A 19,978-nucleotide genomic window follows, 5' to 3' on the forward strand; every position below is an offset into this window, starting at 1 on the left:
TGTGACCCTTTTTTCATCTCTGTCCAGTCCTTCTTTGATCCCTCCATCCCTCCACTCGATTTCAATAGGCTAATCAATACCATAATAAGTCCATTTAAGATAATTATGTTATTCGGTTTCTCCTTTGGTCAGACATCCATCCTATCCTTAAAGTATAGGTCTGGTGATAATTTATATTTTTCTCAATAAATCCCATGAAAAGACAACAAAGAGCTGATAATATTGGAAACCAAAGCCTGATATATCTCATTCCTTGGTGCCATAGAGCTTCATTGTTATTCAAAAAACTATTACAAGCACATCACTGAGCCATACACTTGCAGTGTATGACATGTTCCTTCAATATGACCATGGACATTGTAGTTTCTTCTGAGTCAGTCCCACATATGTTGTCTTCCTGCTGTAAATACTCACTAGTGCATCAAAATGTCACCAGTCACCAGATCTCCACCCAATTGAAAACGTTTGGGAGGTTTTTGGCGAACGTGTTAGACAGCGCTCTCCCATCATCAAAACACCAAAATGTTTTGAAGAATGGTGTCCATCCTTTCAGTAGAGTCCAGTGACTTGAATCGGGGCCAAAGAGCAATGAAGGTGTCCTGGTGGCACATGGTGGCCCAACACATCACTAAGACACTTTATGTAGGTTTTTAATTTCATCTGTCACCCATCTATATCACCAGCCTTAACCTTTAACTTCACTTAACCCTAGTGCAGTGGTTTCCAACCTCTTTAAAATGAAACCATGTGTACTTAAGCCCCCTCATCACAGGCCATGACTTTAGTGTGGGTTGTTCAGTTCAACCACAGAGTGATTTTTCCCTCCGAGATTATTTCATTTGAAGGATTTTTAGAGTCATCGAAATGTAAAAGTATCTATGTCCGTATTGGTACTGTGAATGCCCAACCATGAACCATGAACAGCTTGATAATGCTGGAGTCAAAACAAGTGGATATTGTACTGCAAGATGGCAGAAAGTTAATAGAAAACATGATCCAATCACATCACATTTCCTTCAGAAATATGTGTTGTTGCAAATGTGTTGTTTATAAAGGTCATTTCTAAGAGACAGAGTTGTAATGGATGTCATTATTTGTGTCCAACACCACTGCAGGGAAAAGGGTGTCCTTAATGTATCCAGGCAGAAAGTATACCATATGGAGAATATAATTAAAGCTTGATACACTGATGATCATATTCAATAAACCTATCTCATGTTGCAATGCTGCTGCTACCAAAGGGAGGAATCTGACACTGAACTATAGCAGTGGGGGGTGGATGTGGAGCACATCTGACTTTCATGCATTAGCTGTAGTTACAGTCTTTCCTTACTCCATTATGTTGCTTTGCATCTTTTGGTTAAGCAGGAAAGCCTCCTTTTCGCATATTTGCCAACAACACAGGTCAGACAGGTGATAATTGTGAGGACTATTAACACTCACTAACTTAATTAAGTATTGTGTTTCCATTAAATATTAAGTTGGAGAGGTCATCAGGTTGTAAAATTTCTACAGAACACCAACAGACTACAGACTAAGAATGCAGGGTGTTGTATGTTGCATGGATTTTAAAGCCCTTTGAGACAAATTTGTCATTTGTGATTTTGGGCTATGCAAATACTGGGTGGTCCTTCATTGTCATGGCAAGGACAAATGTCCTTATCCCGTCTCCTCCTCACAGGAGAGCCCCAAGGATTGGTACTGGGACCCCTTCTCTTAGCAATATACATCACCTCCTTGGATCCAATTATCTGCTCACATGGCTTCTTATATCACTGCTATGCAGATGACACTCAACCATACTTGTCATTCCCACCAGATGACAGAGCAACCTCATACCTCTCTATCTTCAAGAATCTCTTCAGGACTCATGACTTCCAAGAACATCTCCTATGTCATCAAACAGTATGCAGCCGTACTATCTCTAAGTGTGACAGAGCTTTGCCAGATCTGAGAGCATCACTCAGCTGGAAAAATCAAGCAGACTGAGAGTATATACACTTTTTCATCTGAAGGATTTAGTTGTTGTTTTAAGAAGGTGGTAATCCCAAGATGTTCAGATACACAGAGACATTCATTAATGCTGCCCACTATTAAATGGATGCTGTACAACACAGAGCCTGTTATTCTGAGGTAGAGGGGACTCTTAGATGTAGCAGGGGCTAATATTTTCAGGGAATCTAGCCTCTTAAATCCTTACAAAATAATGCCGTAACTCAGATCGGCAGCACTTTGTGTTGCGTCTGCTCACAAAGACAAAGACCTGAGAAGCAATTGCACAAAAAAACTTTTCTCTACTCTTCTGACTGACATTCTCATTTCAAAGCATTTCCCCTAGCTCCATTATATCAATTACAAACACCCCCTCATACTAAAATCCTGACTTGATTTTCTGCTCATGGATTTCAAAAATGCATAATTACATTAGCAGCATACAATAGTAGATGGGGTGCAATTTCCAACATCTATTTTCTTTTCTGCCTCATGGCCAAACAGGCTGATTTAAGGCAGTGACTTCTCTTTTTGATGCATACAATTCTAAAAAGTAATATATTGCCACTATAGTGTGGTTTTGTTTTGTTTCTTATGAATGGATCATAATTTATGATATTTAACAGCATGAAAAGGGACTTATTATTTGCGTTTTCTCTGTCTGAATAAATGACAAAATAATGCACTGTTGTATATTTTCATTCACATGTCAATCACTCTGTTTCAGGCCTTTTGAAAGTGTCAGAGTCAATAAGCAGGGTGTTGAAAACCATAAAAGCTACTGTAGTGAAAACTGTTGGCTAAATGAATTTTGCAGTTTGCCCACTCTAATATTTTGCCAATGACACCAAGTCATGTCATTAGTGTAGCTGGAAGCCGAGGGGAGGAGGAGCTCACAGAAATCAAATGGATCCCTGTGGTGACAGCTGCAGAGGCTGAGCAGAGCGGCAACAACCTGCAGCACTTCTGCCGCTACACTAAGAGGGTTTTCTATTAAAGCAGCTGGGAGGAAATGCGACAGGCTTAGGCCAAATTCTGTCTCACTTTGAGTTATATGGGCCAGTAATTGACATCAGAAATAAAGTCATATTTTCAAATTAGAGGCCAACAAGTTAACAGAGAAGAGTAGAGGTTGAGCAGAACTGAAGAAAAACTACATCACCAGGCAAAGTCTGTCAGCTTTGTTTGTGGATTTCTTGATTTAATGGATAAGACTGATCATATTTCAATTATTTTTTATTTCATTTATTATTTCTAGTTACTATTTTATTATTATCCCATGTCATTTAACATTTGTGTTTTTAATATTTTTAATTTTACATCAATGTTTTTAACATGTTTTTATGTTAGTTTTATCTCTTTCCTTGTGATGCACTTGGTGCATTTCATTTGTTTGTTGTAAAGCACTTTATGCTACATTTCTTGTATGAAAGGTGCTATACAAATAAAGTTTATTATTATTATACTGATATTCTCTAGTCTGCATATACATGTAGACAACAAAACTGACAATATCTTATTCCTCTGTGCTATAGAGCTTCATTTTTGTTCAAAAACTATTGAAAACACATCAAATAGCCATACTGTTGCACTGGGTGACATGTTCCTTCATCACCATGAACATGGGGACTAAAAGAGTCATTATACACTCCAGACAGACATATAGTAAGAAGGGGCAGGGGAACTGTTCAGAGCTAAGGCTTACTGGTGGAGAGGTGGGCTAAGGCGTGAAGAGAGGTATCCTAAAGAGGAGTCACCATGAATCCCATCTGCACACAAATCCAAGATCAGGGCTGCCCAGTTGCACACAGCGCACAGGAAAGGAGATTCCACCACCTGAAGACACCAGCCCCACCACTTTAGGCTCTCAGCTTCTGAACAGAAAAGGAGGAATAAATACAGTTAGTGGGGCTATGATTCACACTAACTAAACACTTTAACTGCAATTGAACCTAAACTTAACTTAAACCTGCAGCATGAAACTTTTGTATGCACCCGTTGGTAGTGAGAGTAATTACACAAGGTTGGTAGAGTAAATGTAACAATTACATTGCCTACAGATGACCTTCATGTCTGCCCTCAGTCCCCCTTCTTCTTTCAGCGCTCTCCAACAAGGAAAAGCCACACCAATGGTGATCCGTGTTTTTCTTTGCCATCGACTGCTTTCTTCTTCAGACTGTAATCTTTCCTTTTTCCTTGTTTTTAATCAGGCACATCAGAAACTTTTCTTGGACTTAAACTTAAAGTTTAGTATTGGCCGAGAGACACTGGATATTTCATTCTAACACTAACTTTGTATGACATTAAATTGAACAATCACAAGCAGTGATGGACTAATCAGAGCAGCTCTTCATGTTGAAATGGAATAATCAATCCATTTAATCTAGCCACAATTGGCAGTTTTATTGAATTATTGATTTTGTTGATAATTTGGAGTTGTGACTCATATAAACTGTGCCTGCTGTCTTTCTCAGCTAAAGCACTGATCCAGAAGCGCCAGAGGAATTGACTCATATTACAATTTGTCCCAGATAACTAAACAAATAATACAATTTATTTTGTATTCTGCTTTTTTGATGTGTATCAGTGTAATGAATCTGACAGATGTGTATCAGCCGCTTGGTGAATGGAACATGGTTTCAGAAGGGGCTGTTTTCAGCATTGTTTGTTCATAAAAGGAAACATAAAAGGAGCTTCAGAGACAGAGATTGAAAGGGTGAAATAAGTCTTGAGAGCATAAGAGACGTATCAATAATGTAAAGACATTTTATCAGGATTTTGTCTTAGGTTGGCAGTGAGAGCTACTTTATAGGCGGCACTTCAGCCAAGAGGGATTCTCTGAAAACAACAAAGTCTTTCTCCTGTGTCAGCTTTGTCATTATGACTGCAGTCCTGTCCGAAGAGACTCTGTCGGGTCTATTTCCTTTACAGCTCCTCATAGGACACACACCAACGTTCCCCACACCGCTGTGGCTGCTTCCCTGAACATAATGAGGCGTGGCAAGATGAGACTGTACCTTCTGCCATTTTTACAATGAAACTTCGTCGGGGAAAAAGTAAAGTATATGGACATGCCCACTGAGCAAGGACTCCATCATTTTCATACAGCAGCAGCATATGGTCCTGGAGCTATACGATATGAGAAATTACTTTCACTGTGAGAAAAGCTGCCCCCTCCTTTTCCCGCTTCCACCAAATCCAATTTACTTGTCACAAAAAAACACTCTTTGGGTAATCTGTAGATCTGCAAGACCCGGTCGAAGAGAGATTGTGAAGATCACATTTTATTCTGATATCAATTGGGATGATTACATCTAGACATTGTACCAAAAGCTCAGTGGACGACAAACATACAAATATATTCTGGCAACAGCAAACCTGCAGGGAAAAGTAGTTTTATCCAGAGGTAAAAAGAAGCACATCATTTACAAAAGAGGACAACACACTCTTTATATTCATGTGATGGATTACAGTATCTGTCTAATAATGTGCTGGTCAACATGGAGCCTCCTAACCCCATTAACTTGATATTAAAGCTGCCACTGGCAACTTCATATGTCAGTGACCCAAAATGGCAGCAGGTGGTGACTGTATGGCTGAATCCAAAAGTGCAGACACATTCCTAGTGAATCAGAGGTCTGTCCAAATCTACAATTCATGTAAATCCACAAGGGGCCTCAGGCAGACTTTCTGTGGACTTCCAGAGAGTCTGCTTGGGGTGTAGACTTTACAAAATTACCCATGATTAACTGCGACTTGGATGTGAAGATACAAAAAAAGCAACATAAATAATCGTATTCATAAAGCAGCAGAGCAACTAATCTGTAGGCTGTAGTTTATTTCTACTGTCCATGCAGAGTTTCCTGGAGCATTTTACACTGGAGATCCCCAAGACTGGATTAACAACCAGGCAGAGTGTTGACAGGGGCCCCATGTTGATCCATCTCCACCGGTTTTTGGTAATTTCATTTGTCACAAACGTGTGGAGTTATTTGCACCACTAAAGTACATTAACAACTAATGAGGGTTCAACATTATTAGCTAATTATTTGTCCCAGTCTAGTGAAGGTGATTTGTGTCAAAATCCTGTTTTAAAACATTTATTATTTCAGTTCATAGATTCCCCATTAAGTATTGTTTCAACACAGAAGGTCTGCCTGACGTGGATTTAATGGGAACTCGGAGGTGGAAATGGCAGTAGGTGGGGGATCAGTGGGGATCCAGAGCAGATCATTGCCCAGGGTCCCTTAACAGGTTTAGTGTAGCGAGGTTTTAACATTGCATATATGTATTGAATGTACTTACGACTAATAATTTCAATATATAATAATTTTCATAATTCCAATAAAATTTTACCACCTGTGTTATGAAGGTGCTCACCTTGAGGACTGACATCAATATAATATCAGCAATGTTACTGCTTCTGTAAATGGAAAGCTGAAGGTTTTTCTCTGTATATAAACTACAGTATATTACCTATCTCTGTTATACTATGTAAAGCAGGAGACCCTGTACATACAGTGGTGCTGCAAAGTTTGTGAGCCTATATATATAGATATATATATATATATATATATATATATAGATATATATATATATATATATAGATATATATATATATATCTATAGATATATAAAATTCTAAAGTATTCTAAAGGATTCACAAACTCTCAAGCACCACTGTATCTAACATGGCCCATGTAAATACTGTTTCAGAAAAATAGTCTACTTTGAGATAGGTCAAGACCTCACTTCATATTCATGGAAACAAGTGAAGTGTGAAGTGCTGTCTCATCGTGCACTTTTATCCCCTCATGGCAAAGTGCCTTTGCAGATTTAATGTAATTACAGTGAACTCTGCAGATTCATTATGACACATATAACTAAAGATGGCTGTGAGTGCTCGGTGCACGTCTAAAGGATGAACACTTGGATTCAGCCTTTGAAATTAAAGAATTTCAATACTTAGATATTACCTAAAATGTTGCCAGTTGACTGCACATAGAAAGCATTTAACAACACAAGTGGTTGCTGATACTTTACAGACAAATACTGAAGATTTTATATTGAGCTTAAGGATTTCTCCCCTCGTCAATGAGAATTTCTTGTGGGCAACAAACACTATCTCAATTAGTGGAAAACTGCTGCTTTTCTCTGTCCCAGACCAACTTTGTGAGTTCTGCTGATAAGACGGGTGTAAAAGGAAAATCCTGCCAAATGCAGCTTCAGACTTTAAACAGCAAATCAACTGCATTGCAGCCTTGTTTTCCTGCGTTTTGCTCTGTTTCCTCATCTCATGCAGCGGACCAGTTTGAAGTTGATTAAAAAAAATCCTATCAAAAGGATTTGAAGAATAGGTGGAGAAGAAAAGATGGAGAAGATGACAACATCATGAAAGATTTTCTGAATATACAAGAATATTATTTTCTCTGAACTGATTTTTCTAATCAGAAAGTACAAAGTAGGTTTACCCTGGATGGAAATGTTCAGGGCTTTTCAAACACATGCTTCAAATTAAGTTTGTGAAAACTGTCAATGAAAATGCAAAAAAGGTAAATAAAACACTGTGTTTAGAGAAAAAAAATGACAGCAGACACTTCAGTCAGAGGTGTGAAGGGAGAGGAACAACAAATGATTAGATACTGAAAACAGACTTAAACACTCAGGAGAAATGTTTGCTGCAGGGCATCAACGCCTACCTGATTGCCATTGTTGTCTGCAACATCAAGGTCACCATGGCAATGACACCGGGTGCAGCCATATTGTGTTATCACAAACAGAAAGAAGAAAAAGTCACGGGCTACTCAAACCTCAAATCTCCTATAGATCATAAATGAAGAGCTCTGTGCTTCACATCAGCACAGCATCACCAGCCAGAGATGCTGTTCTCTGGAGGGGTCTGAATTATTTATCTGAAGTGTTCCCCTTTGAACTATTGAACTTATAGGGAGAATGTGAGAGAATGATGGTACATTTTTGGTGCCTGCATTGCAAATGGAACAGGTTTTTAATGCACCAAGTTAAAGTATGTCCAACTTGCTGCTGTTAAGTACTCTCACAGCAGAGACTGATTGATCTCATGTCCCTGGAACAAAGTTAATGCGTTCTGAAGTGCCCATCAAAGCAGGAAAGTCACCTTTTTTCTTTCTCTGGTAAAATGACAAATTGTGAAGTGAAAAGGCCACTCCAGAAATTTAATTCTGCATGTCCATGAAGTTTACTGACTAATAATGAAAGATAAAAACTGGCTAGAAGTAGAGAGAGTCCTCAATGTTGGTGAAATTTCAAAGAAGCTGGACCCCACACTTACTATAAAAGGTTTAGTAATGGCAGAAACAAATGAGCCTCAAGGCATAAAATTTTATACTACCTGTCCCCAAACTGAATCGTTCTGGCTGCATCACACTGCCCTCCTGATCTCTCTCTAAGTACTCTGTGGCTTTTGCAAGTCTTTGTTGTCTTGATGTAATGAATCGTTCAAATGGGGATAATAACACACATTTCTGAACAGTCTCTCTTTAAAGGCACTGAATTAAAAAAAATAAATCCAGCGAGAAGTTTTACACCCGGCACACTTTAACACCTCTCTGCACACCTGGCAAACCACGTTATAAAAAGGTGTCTGATCAAAATTGTCCCCTTAGAAAGAAGGTTTGAAATGTGGTTTGGCAATCTGAGAAGTACTTTGTTTCAGAAGACTCAGGCCTCAATTCAACTTGATAGCATCTTTCATTAGATGTCTTTCAAACTTCATGTCCTTTATAGTCTCTGAACTGAAGTCGAGATAAGCCTGATGACACACTAGAGCAAGCGTGGGATTAATGGATTCAAATGTTCAGTCATGTAAACATGTCATTTTGTATTGATATATTGAAAATTAGTTGAGAAACTTTTATGGATTAAATAATCAGCTGTCTATTTTTGGCTAATCAAGTGAAATTAATATCTAAGAAATTGATAAAACCATCTAGTAAAACCAATTCTGATACTTCAACTTAAGGCTGCCGATACCTTGAGCAGAGACACCTTTGATCCTCCGTTTTCTAACAGCAATTTCAGTCGCTCTTCATGTGAACAACTGAATGCAACATTATGAGACTGTCTAAAAATGTGTAGTGTTATCCCTATACTTAAATGATCACGTCTCCCCCTTCTCTATCATGGCTGACTATTCACTCCACCTTCGAGTGTGGCCTTTCAGAACAAGGCAGACCAGAAATCAAGCGGCAGCATTATCGGACAGTTCAGAGACATCATGTAATCAGGAAAAGTATCATCAAGTGCCGTTAAAATACAGCCCACTTTGTGTTTTAAGCACCAACCTGAAAGCTTTTAGGCCAAGGTGCAGGTGCTGTTAATGACTCCAAAAGATTTAGAAAATGTCAGTCGCAAAACAAAAAGAAAATTACACCCACTGGCTGAACGTACCCTTCCACCTCTTGTCCTCCAGTGCTGATATTCTAACATGTGCCAAAGTTAATGGTGTAAAAAAAAAAGCATGAATCACATCTCATTCTTTAATTTTCTGGGTTTTTACTCTCTAGTAGCTAGCGGGCAGAAAAAAATCATTGACTTTATACAAACTTGGTGGAACTGCAGAAAACTTATTGGTAAAGTGATTTGATGTTGATTATAGCAGTTGGTGTGCTGAAGGAGCAGCGCTGTGTGTTACAGTCACCGGAGACATTGTTGAGGGAAAAAAAAGGGTAAATTCAATAAAAACTGGCCTGACCTTTTCAGTGTAAATGCAGGCAATCGTTGCCGCTTATTTCCCCGCCGTTCTGCATCCAGTCACTGAGGCTTTAATAGAGCAGGCACTGAGTAAATGATGTGAACAGGGAAAAGCAGCAATGAATAGCCTTTCAAAATAAATGTGTAGAGGAGAGCTCCACAGATTTTACTTCTCAAAGTCAATTTACTAGTCATAGCTCACACTTTTTGTTGACTTGTTATTTTCACCTTGTGAGTCTGTGTGTGTGTGTGTGTGTGTGTGTGTGTGTGTATTATCATGGCAAAAGGTGGTTCTGGAGACACCAACTGTAGGGGGAACTACCCCAGAGATGGTTTTGACAACTTTGGCAGGTGTTTCTATGGGTGTCTGTCTGTGGACAGATTTTTTTCACCGTGATAGCATCACAACCGTGTAAGCTACAGTCACAAAGCTTCACAAAGCTTGAACCCAATTTAGTTATGACTACTAATGGGACAGAACGTCAACATGTCGACGGGCGCTGCTGCTGATGTGATCCAATCGCAAGAGCCATTCTGAGTAGGACTGATTTATGTCTGGAGAAAAGAAAATCAACTTCTGAACAATATTTTGGTGGTGAATGATACTATTTTACTGATGAGGAGCTACAGCTCTTTAGTTTTCGTTTTCAAAAGTTACTTTTTATTTAGTTTTGTCATGAAAAGTAGAGCATGAACGAACATTTTTCATCTAGTTTTTGTCGATGTAACGGAAATTGATTATCAGCGACATTACAGGTGCTCTCACTTCGATTAAAGTATAACGGAAAACACCTCTTTCACAACTCAAAGTCAGTTTCCTAGTTATAGACAGTAAAAACACTTCTGTGGCTGTGGGGTTTTTTTTTTTTTTTTCCAAGTATGTCCTAAAAATAAATGGTGGCAAAACTACAAAAATAAAACCCAATTTGGAGTAACCTTTAGTTTTCCTATAAAGGTGTTTTTAAGTCTCATGTTCTTCTCTGACTCACCTTTGTGTCATGTTCACTGAAAAACGGATCAGAGTGTGCAGCCTCGTGTGCTGCTGTTATAAATGGTGCCAGCAGAATGGCTGTCTGCCGTCACAAACAACCACCTCCTGATTACTACTTCTGATGGAGACAGAGGACCAGCGCTGCAGCTTCATCAGCATTCACCCCAAATGGGAGTCATTTGTTGCCACATGGCATCACGCCTGAAAGGAGCTTATGAGAAGAAGAATCTGCGATAATAGATTTGTGGCACCATGCCTCCTTGACTCCAGCAGCTGAAAAATTTATGCAATTAAATTTCTAATTTCAGTGGGATAATAAGGTCAGAACTGTCTGACTTCATTATGAAGAGCAAAGCTTGTTATTAAAACCGGGCTGTGTGAATGATTAAGTCAGTTGCTGATGTTTGTACTTGCGAGAGTCTGTGACTTCGAATCTTTGAACTGATCTGCACAGAGTGATTTAAATCAGTCAAGTGATTATTTCCACGATCACGAATGTAGTTGGATATCAATAAATGGCCGTTACCCACTTATTAAATATCTTCGGAAAATGTATTTACTACTATGGCGTCAGAAAATATTCATACCCCTTCACTGTTTCGTCGATATTTCAGTTTTCGATTTTTAAAGAAGCTATTTGTAACTTCCACAACTCCCCCAACCTCAACCACGACCCATAGGAATGTCTCCTGAAACAACACCCATACAGGTGGCATGGGAATCAGACCTTGGTTTTCATGGTTACCATAATGAACAGCAACTGTACTGAGAGCCAATACTGATCGTCGCTGTGGTGACTATAATAAATGCTGGTGGCTTGGTAAGGTTTAGGAAAAGATCATGATATGGGCTCTAATAAGTACTTCCTCAACATTAGCCAATCTTTGTTGTCATGGTTACAATAATAACAACGTGAAAAACTTTGTTGAAAGCTCATGGATAAAAGACACAACATAAACTGCTGGTTTTGCATGTGAATCAAACTCCATTCTCCTGTGTCATATTAATGTGTGTTATTGACTCATCCATCCACCCACCGGAACCTCTTCCCAACGCAGAGTTTAATCTTTAATATTACATCACCGCACTTTTCCCTTTGCTCCTGTCATAATTACTAGATGTAGCCTAACAGCAAAATTTAACATTGGGTCACAATGACCTGCTGCACAAACGACCTTAGGGCTGTTTTTTTTTTTTTGTTTTTTTTTTTACAGGAGGAGAGTCTCATAAGTTTTGCTATTGCTACACAGCCACCGTTAGCATTAACAGTTGTGTAACTGTATCGTCTACTCACTGAACATCTGCAGCACTGGACACTCTTTTACACACTTTTATCACATCAGATGCTAATAGCAAGGCTAACCACACAACCATAACATTTTTATGCTAAGCAGCTTCTATTTTTACAATGCATGTATATGGTTTAAACAAACAAACTCACCTGTTGCAGGAATTTAGGCTGACATACACGTTCGTCTATTGCTGATAGATCCAACAGCGGCAGCCCGAACTTCGTGGCTAGAGCAGTCTGTTTCCGGTCAGGGAAACTGGAGGTTGGAGGAGTGTCCGAGTCTAAGTCCGAGATTTCCCTTTTCCGAGATATGCCTCTTTTCTTACTGCAGCTTTCTGTTGCTCCTCTTTCTAGATGCGTGACCGCTTAAAAAACTTGCACAGACAGATTTGTTTTGTCATTTTTGTATTTTAAATAAAATCTCAAGGGCTGACGCTAGCTAGCTAGCTAGCTAGCTAGTCTCTTCCTTGCTACCTGCGGCAACCCTGCCCCGCGCTCATTTGAACTTTGAACTTTCAGTACAAGTGACGTTGGTCTTTCTGTCCATTAGTCTGTTTTGGCCAGTTGATTTCAGTGGCGTAAGAAATAATAAGAAATGATAGGAAGTTTTTTGTTTTAATGTGCAGCTTTTTTATGCAGGGTGTACCAGCTTTAGATTTAGATGACAAAGGCACATACGGCCCATTAAAAGTGCTTATTATTTTGCCACTGACAGGCTAAGATTGTCTGACAACCTTATGGAAAGGATCCCCAAAGAAATAGTTAAAAAAGTAAGACCCTTTTTTAAAAACCAAAAATATTTCCCTGTTCAAAGTCACCACACACTTTCACAAAAACAGTAATTTAACCTGTCTATGTTGTCCTATAGATTTTAAGCTGCTTGGACTCATAATTGTCTTCACTTGCCACACTGCCTTATCTCTCTCCATCTAATTTGTTACTTCATTTGATTAGAAATCAGTCATTTTTTGCTTGTTTGTGCAATACATGTTAGCCAACATGCAACCCTGGAATAGATGAACTAATACTGCTACTACAGCGTGAGCAGTGTTGCCAGATTGGTGACAGTTTCCTCCCCTTTAATTTTGTAGCAATATTTAGGAATTTGTAATAGCCCAAATGTACAAATGTTGCATATCATTAGTACCTTGTGTAATTGTTTTGTATATCACCTCAAATGTTTCTACAGCCGCCCACTATTTACTTACCTGTCCAACAGCACTTTTGCCATAGAGGTGCTCCAGAGCGCCGCCAAAACTGGCAACACCGCAGTGAGTTATAGGGTAGGTCTAATGTTGGTAGCCCATACTGAATATCTTGGCTGAACACTGTGGCTGTTTTGCATATTTTTTTAGGATTTATGTGTATTACCAGCCAATCTTGGAAAGGTGTAATAAAGTGGTCTATGAGTGTATTTTTGGTGTTAAAAACATTCTATGAAAAAATTATGAAAATACATGAAATAAGATGGAAGAAATGGTTTTACCATAAAAAAATAAGCATACAGTATGTGTCTAGTATTATCATTTCACTGTGTGTGTAGTGGACATTTGGCATTGTTGTTTTTTCAAGACAACAGAAAAATGTCACATATATTGTTTAAGTAGGCACAAACAATAGTCAGTACACAGGCTGGTTTGAGCTCCATAGAAAGCCCATCTTTGCACCTCTGTTCACAGAGACACAGAGAGCCACATAAATGCATTATTCAAAATGCAGATAATATTGAGATGATAACGGCCTTCAAGTCGTCTCTGCTGATTTAATATCCTCGTGGAGCACGCCGTCTTCCAGCCTCCAACACCTGAACCGAGAAAGAGTGAGCCTCATAATCTTCACTGAACCACCTGTGCTCATGCAAAGACACAGTGTGTTTACACATCCAGATCCATACAGTCGCACCGGGCCCCTTTCTACCTCCTGCACTCGGGGGCACAAACACACCCAGAGAAAACACATTATTGATGTTCCTGGATCTGCGTTTTCATTGTGTTTGTGTGTGTTTTCTCGAGCTTCCATCCTAGCAGTGTTTTCACGAGGAGTATGATGCTGAAACCACTGTAAAGAGAGGGCGTTTTGCCAAAGGGGGTTTGAAATAAAACAGGTTTCAGTTAATATTAAATCCGGCAGCCAGTAGCTCAGTTTGAGAGGATGGAGGATAAATTTAAGTGAATGGAATTTAAGAAGGGAAAAATAGGTCTAAATGTGTCTGCTGCTGTGGATCCTGCACCTGCAGCATGAGTCTCAGTGGCAGCAACCTTCATGACAAAAAGGTGAGCGGGGCTTTGATGAGAATCAGCCAGCTTTCATGTGCAGCCAGAGGGGAAGAGAGCCCGGGGAGTACAGCTCATCTATCTCCGCTATAAGAACAGTCGCCTCAGGCACCAACAGACAGGAACTTAAAACACACACACACGCGCTTGATTGTTATACTCCACTGACTTACATTCATTTCCCAGCTCCTGATCTAATTTCTCCATGCTGTATGACGACCAACTGCCGTCATCCTAACCTGAAAATAAGCACGAATTCTGACTCTCCGGCCTAAAAATAAACCTTGGTGCTGCAGGGGAGCGCAGAAACACAGATTTCAAACAAACTTCCACAACACAATTGTTCTGAAATACACACTTTTAGTCGAGACAGAAAAAGAAATATTCACTGATGTTGAATCATTTCAGTAGCATCATCCTCTCTTAGTTTAGAGAGAGACTGTCCCTCATAAAAAACAATAAATAGAACTGATTGAGACGTTATTTCACTCTGATTACACAGTCTAAAGCAAACCCAGAATTTCAATGCACCGGACAACTCCCGTTACAAATCTGCTGCATGTGAAAGCTGCCGAGTAAATAATTTCTACAAACACTACAGTGGGTGATAAAACCGTGCAGATGGGCAACACTCCTAGCAACAGGCAACAACGTGGGCAACAGGATAAGAAAAAAAAAAAAAAATCAAATGGTTTCCCAATGGGATTAAAATAAAGGAACGATGATGAGAGCGTTTAAAAATCTGATGAGAAATTATCTTGATTTTCCTGCCTTTCACAGGGAGGTCAGTGGTTAACAATAGCGTGTTTAAGAGGTGGTGGAAATTGTTGAAGAGAGATTCCTTCAACAGAGCATATGCTCATTGTGACGCCGGTTCATGTGTTATTCCTGTGAGACAGACCTCGGCAAGTGACACATTCTCTCATATTTTAAGATGATGGACTGAGTGTTTCTCCTGCACATTTCTGTCAGGAGCTGCAGATAAATATTTGTTTGTGAGGAGACTGAGAGTTATTCAATGGTGAAATTCAATACGTTACAGATAAAACATTTTGTGAGATATAAGCAGTGGGATGGTTTGGTATCCAAAAACGACTGATTTTGACTTTATCCTATAACATGTATACTAATGAGAAGGTCACGAGGGGTCACTGACTGGTTTGATGAGTTTGAAATTGATGAGAATTATTTGCTGCTACCATGACAATGACCAGATCTCAACCATTGACTGTAAATAAAGACGGACGCAGCCTCTGTGACGTCACTCATAGGTTTCTGAAGAGTGGTTTGGAAGCTCAGAGTGAGCTGCACCTCTAACGCCATCTTGCCAGTGCCCGACTCCGCCTGACCTCTGGCTAATCTAAAAATGGGCAAAGAGGTGGGGGCGCATGTGGAGCCGAGAGTTCGGTGCATGCTGGTTTGCGGCAAGCATATGCTCACCCACCTGTCACCCAAAGCAGCACGCCCTCAATTATGCAGAATTTTAAGACTTAATAAAACTTAAAACGGGTGAGTTGTATTAAGATTCACCCTCATACACTTGTCATGAAGGAGGAAAATAGCTAGAGAGACCAAAATCTTTTTTTGTACCAGGCTGTAAATATATTTCTGCTGTAAAATCGTACATTTTAACATGGTTGTCTATGGCGATTGGCTCGCTTTTGGAGCCAGACTCAAGTGGCCATTCGAAGAAATGCAGGTTTTAACATTTATGTGTTGGCTTCATTTTTCAGCCCCGGAGCTTTCCCGCTCGATCTCAATCCAACTTAACACTTATGAGTGATTTTGTGATATGTTGGATATCGCTCGCCACCAACATCATCAAACCACCAAATGCAAATCTTCTGAAAGAATGGTGCGGACTCTAGGAAATACTAAGTCAAGGAGCAATGAAGCCGTTTTAAGATACTTTGTTTTTTTAACCCCCCCCCCCCCCCCCCCCCATCTGTAGCTTCACTTCACCGTTTTTATTCCTTTGTAGTAAGTTTGTTGAGTCTGTGTAATCATGTTGTCATCTCTCCGCCCCCCCCAAGTGGCCTTTAAAACACAAGTCCACACAGATGGGCTTCCTTTGGACAAAATCTTATGTTATAAGAAGAGAAATCCAGACTTAATGTGTTCGATATTCTTGATATGAAAACATATGGTAGCCTCTGACTGAGTATTTGAAAGCAACATGAATAATTTAACTGAATCCAAAACAAAACCCGTGCAGCTTTGTGTTAATCTAGATGAGATCTCTGATGTTTGAAGTGTTGTTGCCCGTTTTAAAAGCATCAAGACAGGACAATGAGCTTTGATTATGTTTACTCCTCCGTCAGTACAAATTAAGGAAGTAGTTGACAAAACACAAACAAGGTCTGCATTGTCAGGTGTCATTTGTAGCCATAACAACGTTCCTGTTGATAAATACCAATTAGCTCAGTTTTTAAAAAAAGATAAATAGGAAAAAAAACAAAAAAAACAAAACAAAAAAAACAAAAAACTAAGCATCATGTTTTTTCCATTTTAATAAGAACACCAGCAATTAGAGCTACAAAGAAGTCTACAAGGTAAATCAATGACGTTGAGGCAGTCAATGAAATGTTTCTGAAGTCCTTACATGTATAGGCTGATAAAGCAAATGTGCTGAGGGGGAGAAAGCCTTGAAATGTCTGTTTTCCGTCAGGGGGGGATGATGTGGCTGGTGATGTGGATGTACACAGTGACCGTAGAGCAGTCCAGAGGGCCCGGCTGTGGGCTATGGGATGGCCCGGTTGGGTCTCTTTGGAGGGGGAGGGGGCATTAGCTCAGCGTCTGGGTCTGGTGGGTGTTTCCGGTTCTGGGCTTGGACAGCCTGAGCACAGCGGTCCAAATACTCCAGCAGGATGTCCTTAGTGACGGGCTCCCTGATGCTTTTACACACAGCTGGGGAGAGGGAGAATAAACACACACACACAGGAGGAAGTAAGTTACTACAGATAAGATGGTGACAGACTCTTCCAGCAGCAGAATTTATGATTCAGTCATTTCAGCACTGGCAACAACACCACATTGGTAAATCCCTGCCCTAAACGGCAATTATCCCATCAGCAACTGTGAAGTGCATGGGGCTGTAGTAAGAGAACTTGACATTTAAGGAGTTCCTCTTTCTTTACTTTTTAAAAACAAAAACAAAAAAACACAAAGCGACATTGTAAGAACTAAATCAAACATTATGTATCTGCTCCAACTTAAGCTGCAGACATCTGCATGCCTGACTTACTAGTTTAATACCCTCATAACCATTTCCAAGGCTAAGAGTTAGCATACGATTAGCTCACTACCTGCAGGTAACACATCAGTTAAAATTGATTATCTATGAGCAGCAAATAAACATATAGTAAATAGCCTGTTATACATTATGGCCAATAGCAGTGTCTGGTCTATGTTGTGCTCTGCGCCCTTCTAGTTTAAACTTTGTGAGAAATCATGTTTTTTTCTTTTTTTGTTAGTATCGTCATAGTGGATAAATATTTCAATACTCATGAGCCTTGGCCACAGTTACTAAGGAGAAGAAGCCAGTCAGACGCACAAATCAGAGCAACAGCGAAATCATAATGTGTCATCGCTGCAGTGCCTGAGCTGAATTCAAAAGTAAAGTGATTTAAACTACTACTGTTTTCAGTTTTTTCTACCAACTGTTAGCAGCACATGTAACAGAATTTTAAACTCAGTAATTGGATGTTTCTTGCTGAAATGCACACTGGGAGTTGTACTTTTTATGTACGCAGGCTTGTACCCTGGAAAACGTTGTCAAAGGACCAGATATTTTCTAGGAGACATACACTGATGATACATCCGGGAGGATTTCACAGCCTTTACCAAAAATCAATGGGACTCTTACTAGTAGAACCAGACGAGCACAAAATAGCTCTTCCCACTGCAACAACTCTATTGGCACATTCATGACCATGCCATGACACCAGCAACGTTTAGATGACTATGTATTACTTTCTAAATGGAATACGGTGTTGTTATCAGCTTGGGGAGAAATGCGGTCCGTCTAGATTTTAGATAAAGGGTGCTTTTGCCATCTGGGCTCGAAGGCTGCAAACAGCCTGCCTTACGATCTAAAGCTTAATAATTCAGCACTATCTTTTCTATCTTCTTCTATAAATTCAATTCATTCTTTAAATGTATTTTCTCTCGCTTGTGCTTCTTGTTTTTATTGCTTCAATTTGTACTTTTATGTGCCTCCTTGTACAGCACTGGAAAGTCCGCATTTAGGTTACTGCTACACAAACAGGATTTATTACTGTGGTAAACTATTATTTTTGGCATTCCTTCTCCATCTTCTCTCTTTGTTTTTCTCCATTTGTTTCAGGAAGCTGTTACAGCCACGCTTTTCATAGGACCATTTGAAAAAAAAAAAAGTGTGCTGAATTCAAAACAGAGTTAATCACTCTGTTTCATCTTTTATTGAGCTGTGGAACTCAAATTACTTTCAGTCTTTAAGATGAAATAGCAACTCAGCGACTACATTGCTACCACTTTTACGGAAACTTTAAAAACAAAACATTTCATCAAAAAAAAAAATTATACTCTGATTTAAACCCAATGAACATTTTTACAGTGCTACAAAGTGATGTATGTTGATTATGTTATTGCATTTTTATTTTTTATTATTATTATCAAATAAAGCAGCATTAATTGTACCATTGTGCATTGTACAGATGTAAATAAAACAATATTAAAACCACATTTGCAAACTCTTGCTTATTTACACATTCAGCAGCTACGGAACAACATTTTCACACATTTGGAGTCGTTTGTCCAATCCTGACTCTCCTTTTAGCTGTGTTTGTCTCTACCAGCTCTTTAGGGGGAAAATTTATCTCTGTTTGTTTTTTTTGTCCGTCTGCTGTTTGGCGCTCGGCAGGTTGTGTGCAGTGGATTTATTAATGCTGTTTTTTTTTGCTGAAAACTGCTGCCTGCTCAACTGATGAGAGCAGCATTAAAAATAAAACCATTAAAGCTGCGGGTCAGAAAGTCAAAACAATAAGCTGAAAGACTCCATAGAGCTGTGGGAAACGGCGATAACGATGCGATAATTATCTGTGGGTGTGTTGCTCCGAGCGACCCCTTTCACATACATATTATCATTTAATCCATTTATTAATATAAAAATAATAAATAGTGCACCTTGTAGATTAAAAATGTACACACACACACACACACACACACACACACACACACACACACACACACACACACACACACAGTCGCAATGAATGAGCCATTAATCGCAGGCTGACGGGTTGTTATTCACTCAGACTGAGACACAGATAGAGGAGATAGTGACATATTAATAAATAACTGCTGGAAGTCTCACCCATGGCCGTGTCGTAGGAGTTGGGGAAGCTCTTGTCCACCCTCTGCCTCATGAACACCCAGCTGTTGTTGGCAAAGGTGCACTCGATGATCTTGTTGTCATACTGTTTCAGCTCTTTAGTGGCCTGCGCAGACAAAGATGAAAGGACACAGATGGTTTGTACTTTTTTTTTTTTTTTTCAACACAGACTCAAAGAAATACCAGTGTAATTTTACAAATCCTGTGAGGTGTGTTGGCGCAGTCAGAAGCGTAGATGGTCTCATATACAGATTTGTTTCCTCCTCAGGGAGTCACGGATATCAGTCATTATAAAAACTCTCAGAGACAGCACTGCACTGACGGAAATC

The 19,978-nt window shown here is 39.5% G+C and overlaps 1 protein-coding gene and 1 long non-coding RNA gene across 2 annotated transcripts in view; both read right to left on the reverse strand.

The window, feature by feature from the left end:
* LOC147818642 (uncharacterized) overlaps positions 1-12,495 on the reverse strand; it is a 27,159-nt gene extending 14,664 nt beyond the window's left edge. The window contains exons 1-2 of the long non-coding RNA XR_015437794.1: positions 12,156-12,495; positions 3,698-3,866 (exon numbers count right to left, since the gene is read on the reverse strand). This is a non-coding gene — a long non-coding RNA (uncharacterized LOC147818642). The remainder of the gene's footprint in view (positions 1-3,697; positions 3,867-12,155) is intronic.
* Positions 12,496-16,568: 4,073 nt separating this feature from the next.
* The window catches only part of rngtt (RNA guanylyltransferase and 5'-phosphatase), a 91,955-nt gene continuing 88,545 nt past the window's right edge, over positions 16,569-19,978 (reverse strand). Inside the window, exons 15-16 of the mRNA XM_023415119.2 lie at positions 19,632-19,755; positions 16,569-17,185 (exon numbers count right to left, since the gene is read on the reverse strand). Coding sequence (XP_023270887.1) covers positions 17,019-17,185; positions 19,632-19,755 — 291 coding nt within the window. The 3' untranslated portion in view covers positions 16,569-17,018. The remainder of the gene's footprint in view (positions 17,186-19,631; positions 19,756-19,978) is intronic.

The sequence above is a fragment of the Seriola lalandi genome, unplaced genomic scaffold, assembly GCF_002814215.2.
Source record: "Seriola lalandi dorsalis isolate HSWRI2012SDOR001 ecotype SW California unplaced genomic scaffold, Sedor1 jcf7180002054544, whole genome shotgun sequence".
Taxonomy (NCBI): Eukaryota; Metazoa; Chordata; class Actinopteri; order Carangiformes; family Carangidae; genus Seriola; species Seriola lalandi.